Source organism: Quercus suber, unplaced genomic scaffold (genome assembly GCF_002906115.3).
Source record: "Quercus suber isolate HL8 unplaced genomic scaffold, Cork oak 2.0 scaffold_1201, whole genome shotgun sequence".
Lineage (NCBI taxonomy): Eukaryota > Viridiplantae > Streptophyta > Magnoliopsida > Fagales > Fagaceae > Quercus > Quercus suber.
This window is the reverse complement of record NW_027070597.1, coordinates 29,152-38,853: the sequence shown is the minus strand read 5'-3', so window position 1 is coordinate 38,853 and position 9,702 is coordinate 29,152. Positions and strand designations below refer to the sequence as shown.

At 38.8% G+C, this 9,702-nt stretch overlaps 1 protein-coding gene across 1 annotated transcript; it reads left to right on the top strand.

The window, feature by feature from the left end:
• The first annotated feature begins 7,286 nt into the window (after positions 1–7,286).
• On the top strand, positions 7,287–9,653 carry LOC112026155 (uncharacterized). Its single transcript, XM_065769552.1, has 5 exons — positions 7,287–7,535; positions 7,615–7,749; positions 7,912–7,949; positions 8,607–8,673; positions 9,371–9,653. The coding sequence occupies exons 1-5, from the start codon at positions 7,305–7,307 to the stop codon at positions 9,407–9,409; spliced, it is 510 nt and encodes a 169-aa protein (XP_065625624.1). The 5' UTR covers positions 7,287–7,304; the 3' UTR covers positions 9,410–9,653.
• The last annotated feature ends 49 nt before the right edge of the window (positions 9,654–9,702 follow it).

Here is a 9,702-nt window from a genome sequence, read left to right as displayed (position 1 = left end):
TCAGAATAGGCAACTGACGAGTGAAGGACCTTTGCTTGGGGTAAAGCTCTCGCCATTCCTCCGATCCACAAACCCTATCAAGCCTTTGTTCCACAAAATTGTCCCCACGTCTCCCGTTTCTCCATGTGTATCTATACCCTTGAAAACCCAAATCCACAAGCTCGCACATAAGTAGTGTGGTCTAGAAGTCTTGCATGGGCCATAGTGGTTTGGGGATTCGACCATTCCTTTCGTTTAAGCAAAGAATTTCGTTAAAGTCACTGAGGCACACCCAAGGAAGTGATGCCCGGCATCGTAAATGCCTCATTAAGCGCCATGTTTCGCTCTTTAGCCTTTCCTCTGGGTGCCTATAAACCCCAGTCAGTCTCCATGGTAAATGCAGTGGGGAAGAAACATGGACGTCGATGTGGTTTGGGGAGTAGGTCTGAGTAGAGACCACCACCTCATTCTTCCAAAGCAAAGCAAGTCCACCACTACGCTTCACACTAGGTACAACAAGCATCGAAGGAAACTCCAGTTCCGTTTTAATAGCCTACATCTCGCTTACTGTCAATTTCGTTTCCATAAGAAACAAAATTGTGGGTCCTTTTTTTCTTACCAAATTGGTAAGTACTTGAACTGCCCGGCGGTTCCCAAGCCCCCGGTAGTTCCAGCTCAAAATAATCATGGTGTCCGACGGGGCTGAGGGACAGCCGCCGCCGTTGAAGTAGTTGGGTTAGTTTCATCGGCCAAACCCTTGTGCCGCTTGCTCATCACCTTCTCTGTGCTTGAACCATTTTTGCGTTGGTGGTCTCGGTCTGCTATCTTTTTCCCTACCCGAGGCCATGGGTCAATGGACTTCTCTTTGTTTCCATTGCTTTTGGTTTGTGTAGTTTTTTTCCACGTACTATCTTTTTGTGAAAAATTACTAATTGGCCTTTTATCCCATGCATGTGGATGTGGGTTGTCTTTTGTCAAGTCTTTATTCACGTGTGGACATGGGTTGTCTTTAAGCAAGGCTTCAGCCACGTGTGCACATGGGTTGTCTTTTAGCCAGGCTTCAGTCACGTGACCTCCATTAATTTTATGCTTATCCATGCCATATGAAATAGGCACAGTAAATAGGTCCCCTTTTGGTGTATCAGAGTCCATGAAATATTGGTGTGGGCTGTCTTGGGGTTGGCAGACCTGTATTGGTGTAAAGTTAGTTTCCATGGAACTGTGTTTCAAAGCGTCAGGATCCGTTTGCAACTTTGCCATGATTTGTGGAGAAAGTCCTTCTTTGTCAGTCCCTTGAAACCCGGGTTTGCTGCCTTCGCAGGTGTCGGTGTTTTCTACACCTCGAAACTCGATGTTACCAGTCACGTCAACTAGAGTCAACACTGGATTTTCATCGACCCGTGGGTCCTTAGGCGACGTCGGGGTCACCGGCGCTGGGCTGTGCTGTGGGGAGCTGTCCTCGGTACTCCGTGGACCTCCTGGTTTTGTTTTGATTCCCGCACGAAGCCATTCTCCATATGGTCGACACATCGTTGTCCCCTCAAACAGGTGGGGACATCAATTGGCTTCTTGACCCACTCTACCACACTGAAAGCACATACCGGCAAGCCTTTCATACTTGTACGCCACCGTGACTCGGTCTCCTTCTGGGCTTACCACCTGACCCCCTCTTCACAGCGGCTTATCCATCGGTATCTCCACCTGAATCCGCAGAAAACAGGCTTGATCCGAGGTTAGTGCCTTACAGTACACTGTCACCACCTTCCCAATACCCCGGCCGATACCTAGCCTCGCATCCTCGTTGATTAGATCGAAGGGCAAGCCCCATACCTGAACCCACATCGGCAAGCTCGTGAACTGTATTGTCCTGGCTATCATACCCTTCTCCCATCTCTACAATGCCAACATGCTGTTCTCTAAGCTCCATGGTCCGTTATCCCAAACCTATTGTAGTTGGCTTTCCAGCGAGAACCTGAACTAAAAGAGACCTTCCCCCATGTCTATGATTTTTAGGTTGTTACCCATTTTCCACACCGACCATTGAAGGTTTTTTGTAGCTCTCAAGTTGAAAGGGTGAGTGGTCAAGAACTTTCCGATGAGGCTAAGGGAGTATTCCTCAAGAATCTCTTCCCTACAGATTGCTCGAACAGTGATAGGCTCCTCCTCTTCAGATGTTAGTGAGATGTTTTGGATCCGTTCAATGAAGTCTGAGTCCATTTAGGAAGAAAAGAGGGATAGGGAGGAGAGGCATTATATGAGGGAGAAGAAGTAAGAATACGTCAGCTCTTAATCTCTGCAGGTAAGGCCTTAGCCAGAGGAGAAGAGGAGGGCTCACCCTTGGTGAGAAGAAACGCTCCTACGATGAGGAGAAAAAATACTTGCCTGATACGATGTGAATTTTTATATTAACTGCTTTTTTTATTTTCAATTTTATTATTTATACTTTGCATCGGCATGAGTGCACGTGTGATTCACGTGACAATGACACCTTTTTCCCTCTTGCTATTTATATATACTTAGAGCATTCACATCAGTATGTGAAAACTCATGTATAATACAAATAACTACCATTTTTACACATTTTATATCAAAATTGCTCCACATCAGTGCTTCCAAAGTCTGGTATAATCCTCTATATTTATCCATGAGCTACAGTAACCGTGTATATATACACGGTTACTGTAGCACATGTATTTATTATTTTATTAATATAAATTCGCACCAATTTTTCTCTCTCTTCTCTCCGTGCACAACTACCTCACCTCCTCATCTTCTTCTCCTCATCAGATGCACACAAACACAAACACAAACACAGCCACACACAAAGAACACAGACAAACCCACACACAAAGAACACAGACAAACCCACACTGGAGATCGGTGCTTGCTGGAGATCGGTGCTCGGAGATTTGACCGGTGCTTGCTCAGAGATCAGATCGGTGCTCGTTGGAGATTGGGTTTTGTTAGAGATCGGGTATAGAGTTGGGTTTTGTTTGAGAAGTGGAGCTGTCCGATCGGTGCTCGTCTGACCGTGGGTCGCCGGAGCTCGGTTCGTGGGTCGTCAGAGCTCAGCTCGTGGGTCGCCGTGAACTTCGGTTCGCTGGGTTTTCTTCGTGGGTCGCTGGGTGGGCCGTGAACTTCTCCGTGGGTCGCTGGTCGCAGGGTGAGTCGCCGTGAAATCGTAGGTCGCTGGGTGGGTCGCCGTGAACTTCTTCGCGGGTCGCTGGTCGCTGGTCGTTGGGTGGGTCGCCGGTCGCTGGTCGCTGGTCGCTGGTCGCTGGGTGGGTCGCCGGTCGCTGGGTGGGTCGCCGAGAAGTGGGTCGCCGAAGTGGGTCGCTGGGTTTTTTTTTTGAGAAATTATGAGAGAAGGCAGAAGAGAGACACAGATAGAGAGAGAGAGACGTGTTCAGCAAAAATGAAAAGAGAGAGAGAGAGAGAGAGAACCCGCGTATATTAAAGAGTGAGGTGAGGGAAATAATAAAAAAAGTGAGAGGAATGAATATTTTATTGCAATAACTTGTAAAATAAATGAGTTGATGTGGGTGTTTTGTAAAAGTGGTAGTGTAAAATAGAAAAAGTAGGTTTTTAATGTAAAAATGGATGTGTAAAATAGAAATACTGATGTGAATGCTCTTAGAGCAACTGCATCAGAAGTTGCAAAGTTTTTCAAAATACAAAATGTGCCTGATTTTACACATTTTAAACAAAAAAACACCCACATCAATCAATGCAAAAATGTGCAAATATACAAAAATGCTACAGTAACTGTGCATATATGCACAGTCACTGTAGCTTTGCATTTGATTATTTAAATATTTTTTCTCTCTCCACTCTCACTCTTATCAGCTCTATCTCTTCACTTGAATCCAGCGCCCAATTCAGCAACCCACCACCACCCAATCCAGCAACCTACCACCACCGCCACCACTACAAGATTGCAATACATAGTAAACCAACCACAAACTCAAAGGAAAATCAAATAACCCATACACGGACACACAATAGAGACATAGAGAGGGAGAGATCTGACTGAGCTTGATGATGGTGCTTGATGATCAGGGTTTTGATTAGTGGCTAATGATGGTGCACGATCTACAGTGGCTATGCTTGATGATGGTGGATTGATCGTTGATGGTGGCTTTGGTTGTGTGTGAGAGGATTTCAAGAGAAGTGTGAAGGGTGAAGGAAATAATAAAAAATTGTAAAAAAAAAAATGAATATTTTATTGAATAAATGTGTAGAATAGACAAACTAATGTGAGTGTTTTGTAAAAATAGGTGTGTAAAATAGAAAAAGTAGATTTTTTTTTTTTGCAAAATTTACAAAATTTTTGCATCAACTAATGCAATTGCTCTTAGGTTAAAATGATATCACTCTTTACTGACAAATTAAGAGCGTTTTCTTTTTTGTAATTCATGAGGCTTTAAAAGATATTCGTGCTAATAACTAGTAAGTGCTTATTTGTAATCTTGGTATTCAGTTTAATCTTGTTTGTACTATTATATTTTATTTTGATTCAAGTTTCTAAGGCTAACTATTAATAATGTTTGATCCATGTCTTCACTTTGATTTTTGAAGTTCAACATTTTTACTTAGGCTTCAAATTGTTTTCTGCATACCATCAATCCATTCATTAATTAGGTTTGATTTGTTTTGTTTGCACTAAATTAATTGTGATCATGAATAATTTAGCTTCTTGAAACTCAATATGGATGTTTGGAAAGAAAGTCTAATCCATATAGTTGTATAAAATTTAAGTTTTAAAGAGATTTAACTTGAACCCTTTATTTTTTCTTATGTTGATGTAGCATGAGTTGTGAACAAGATTGTGCCATGTGAGTGCCAAAAAAGAGTCCTCAACACCTCCTTTCCCCCGTTAAAATTCAGGTATAAGGTGCTTTTATATAGACGTACAAAATAGGGTTAAAACCGAATAAAAGCCCTTTTGTTAATACTATTAAAATTCTAAATTATCACATTTTCGCTTGAGCGAGATTCTTAAATTCAACAATGTAGATGATGGAATAAAGGGTTGGGTCAATTTAGTAACATTTAGTAAAAAAGTTGAAAGCCCCAACGGAAGTCTAGTACTTGGTTCCAGGACACATAGAGCACAACACCATTATGTATTTTGCTATAGTGCCATAGTGGGTTAGTTATTTTTTGCTAATATGTCTTATACTTATCTATACTATTATTTAAGGAGCTTCTCCTGTTTGGGATCCTCATTTTTTTTTATTCAAAAATACCCCTACACCTTTATGTTTATGCAGAGATAAAACTAAATGACAATTTGGTAAAAATACAACTCTAACTCCTACTAACACATTACCTAAAAAGTAGGGTCCTTCTCCTGTTGATTTTCAAATTACTTTATCCATTTATAAATTAGATTCTCAAAATAAAAAATATATATAAAAAATAAGAGAGGTGCTATGTCCACAACATTTTTATAACATTTTCACAACAAATTATAGGTGGTTAGTTGTTAGTAGTTCAAATTTGAACTTACCACCAAGATTACTTTTTTTACACCAACAATGACAACCAGTAACAACCTACCACTTAAGATTTATTGTAAAAATATTGTGAACATATCATTTCTCAAAAAAGACAGTTTTTTTTTTTTTTTGGCAATAAAATAGGACCACTAAGCCCAATGTTTTCACTAAACCCAAAAATGAAAAAAAAAAAAAAAAAAAACCTCATTACACGTGCAAAGCGTGTGTGATGAGGTTAGTTAAATTTTAATACTATTGACAGGGTATCGTTTGATACCGAATACCTTCTCCTAAGAAATTATCATACTAAATAGATAGTTATATGTTAAATAACTATTTTAAATTTAAATACATGATTTGATATTACTTCAAAAAAGTATTATCTTAAATTTTCTCACTCAAATGGCAACATGTACCTTGTACATGCAACCCTTATTAGTATATATAAAGAAAGACTTTTTCCAATGGACCGTACCCCGCATTTGTCCTTTTGACATTCACCTAACCTATTTTTATTATGGGTGGACCAATCTAAGAGCATTCGCATCAGTGCCTTGCCTTTAAAATCATGTAAAACACAGTTTTTACACATTTTTGCTAAAAAATGCTCTCCATCAGCTCTTCTAAAATTGTATAAAAATGTGTATTTCTTTACACAAGTTATAGTAACCGTGTATTTTACAGTAACTGTGTAAATATACACGGTTACTGTAGCTCGTGTAAAGAATATTTTAATAATTTCCGTTCGCTCGTTTTTTTTCTCTCTCTTCTCCGGCTCAACAAACTCAGTAAACTAACTTCTCATCTTCTTCTTTTTCCTAAGATGCACACAATCACATCCACACACAAACACATCCAGACAAATCAACAGAGATACACTTGCTTAAAAAAAAAAAAAAAAAAAAACACACACACACACACACAGATACACAAACACAAAGATCGGAGATCGGCTAAGATTTGGTGGTGGATCGGAGCGGTGGTTCGGAGTTGTGGCGTTTGATGGTGTAGATCAGCTCGGAGATTGGATTGGAGCGTAGATCGGAGATCGGTTTTAGCGTGGTGGATCGGAGCTGCGGCGTTTGGTGGCGTAGATCAGCTCGGAGATTGGATCAGAGCGTAGATCGGAGATCGGTTTCAGCGTGGTGGATCGGAGCTCGGAGATTGGCTGAGCTGTGGATGCGGAGCTGTGGAGATCGGTGATGCGGAGCTGTGGCGTTTGGTGGATCGAAGCTGTGGTGGATGGGTTTTGTGATTTGGAAGAGAAGGCCAGAGAGATGGGTGTAGAGAGAGAGAGAAAGAGAGAGTGAAAGAGTAAAAAAAATCAGAAAATGGTAGAGAGAGAGAGAGAGCGCGGGTATTTAAGGCAGGTAGGTAGAGAGAAAAAAAAAAAAGAGTATAATGAATATTTTATTGAAATATCTTGTAAAATAAATGAATTGATATGGGTGTTTTGCAAAAGTGAATGTGTAAAATAGAAAAAGTAAGTTTTTAGTGTAAAAATAAATATGTAAAATACATATGCTGATGTGAATGCTCTAAGGGACTTTTTCCTCGTCCTCTCCCTTCCTTGTCCTACAGCTACATGTGTATGTGATTGTTTGTTACCAAGAAAAAAAATTTAGAAATATTCTTATTCTAGTATTTCTTTTACTCGTGTCAAGATTTCCTTTTATTCACACACAAATAATAATAATAATAATAATAATAATAATATTATTATTATTATTAAAAATAAAAAGTAATAATAATAATTATTATTATTATTATATATACCACCAACTGACTTCTCCTGTTTCTGCATTCCTAAATTTCGGAGTAAACATGTCATCGCAGTGTTTCTGTTGGAGCTTTCCCACTTGTTCTTATTCATCCAACCACTACCACAACCTTAACCGTTCTACAAACAAAAAGCAACCCTTTCTTCTTTTTCTTCGCCTGAGACAACCCAAACCCAAATCCTCTCCTTTTAAGCTCACTTGTCTTGGAGCTGGAGCTGAAGCTGGAACTGGAACTGAATTATTCGACCAAATTTCGCAACTTGCCCACAACAAGGTCCAAAATTGTTGCTACCCCATTTATTCATTTCCTTTCAATTTGCTTTCCCATTATCTTAATTCGTATTCCTTCACAGGTTTTAGTTGCAGCTGGTATTTCTGCTGCAATTGGACAGCTCTCTAAGCCCTTCACTTCTGTCTTACTCTATGGTAAAGACTTGGATTTCAAGGCTGCCTTTCAAGCTGGAGGCTTCCCTTCTACTCATTCCTCTGTACTCTCTGCCCTCTACTCTACTTCGTTTATTTTTGTGTACATAATTAATTTATATTTATAAGTATATATTTAAATTAACTGGGGTATAAGTATAACCATTGGATATTTGGGTTAATTTTAATCTTATCAAATTTTTTTTTTCACATTTTGTCATTAATAGGCGGTGGTAGCTACTGCAACAATCATTGCCTTGGAAAGGTAAGCAGTCAGCAGTGAGCACCACTCACCATTCCTTTCTATCATTCAATGCTAGAGATACCATGAATTTTACTACATAACCTGTACAGACTGATGCGATATATTACCAATCACATTAAAGTAATTTAGATATTTATTTATAATTTTATTGAAGTGGGGCTGTTAAAATTGTTGTGCGATTGTGTGTGATGATTGGATGATAAGCGGAAGTATGACAGAGGGAGCACACACAAAGGTTTATGTGGTTCAGTCTAATGGCCTATGGACATAATGAGATAGCTTTTGACGACTACATATTTTATTAAGCACTTGTGTTACAATGAACTTAATGTAGGGTTTATTTACTAGAGAATACTTGACTAACGCTAGACTAACCATTAACTATCCCAAGGTTAAGTTGCTTGTTCTACAAATACATGAACTTACAATTGGTATTGGCCACTCAGGCCATAATATGTCTAACAGGAACCAATCACATTCATTGTCAATTTCTAGTTTGTAAGTCTTTTGTAGTAACTTTTAAATTTTCCATCTTTGTTCAATGCTAACATACAAAACCATGCATGATCCACCATAATTAGTATTCTGTTTTATAAACATCATATATTGATTCATTCCATTCTTGTGTCAGACTTGATGTGTGGATTTTGATTACAGGGGTCTCTCGGATTCAATTTTTGGCCTTACAGTTGTTTATGCTGGCCTTATTATGTATGATGCACAGGTATATGTTTTCTGCTGTTTTACTTCATATTGTCCTCATGTTTCTTTTTTTTCATGTCATTTTTCACATCTCATGTTTTAAGCAAGTAGTTCAGTTTCCTCATGATTCAATGCAAATGTTGCTCCAAATATAGCCCTCAATCTATCAAGAGTGTTAGTGATCGCCTTAGTTTTCCATTTGTTTTCTTAATTAAATCAGGTTTAATCATACTTATATTTGCAAGTGCTACCAATTTGGTCTTGTTAGTGAAGAACCTTTTTTCTTTCTTTCTTTCTTTCAAACCTTAATCCAGGAAGAATGCTATGTAAATTATAGACTGGGATTTAGGATTGTGAGATTTATTCTAAGTTTTTGCGAATTATCAACTTTTCTTTGCTCTATATATAAGCTAGTGAGAACTTAATGCATTGGAACTTGGAACTTGGATCTTAGGCAGCAGCTTTCACATCTTACAATTTGTCTATAACAGTTTGCTCTTGAGAAAGTACTGGTGATTTGGTCCCAATTGGATCTTATACAATGGGTTTCAAATCCTACTTTCTAGAACTCAAATTGGATCTCTGTTTTGGTTTTGTCCAATTTGTAAAAACATTAGTAAGATGATGGATTGAATCCATTGGTCAGTCTTGCCTGTAATCTAGTTTTTAGTTTGTTTTTAAATTGCTGCTGTGGCATGATAGAGTGCTGGTACTTTCAGGAAGATGGACCTCTATGGACTTCCATCAGTGGCATTTAATTCACCAAAGAGGAGAAGAGTGCCACATAGGTCATGAGTGGACAAAAGCCTATCTGGTCTTGCAGAAAGTAACGTGATCATTAGACAGTATTTCCAATTAGAAATATGATATAGATGGGAGATCTTCTTTCATACTTTTCCCTTTTGATTATTGCCAAAGCCATACCAAGTAAATTTGTTTCAAGGAACCTGATCTGCTAATGACTCACAAACCTTTTATTGTTGATGGCTCTTACCTTCATTTATGATGGTTGTCTATTTGTTGAACCTTTTGAAATCTTCTTTTCTCTTCT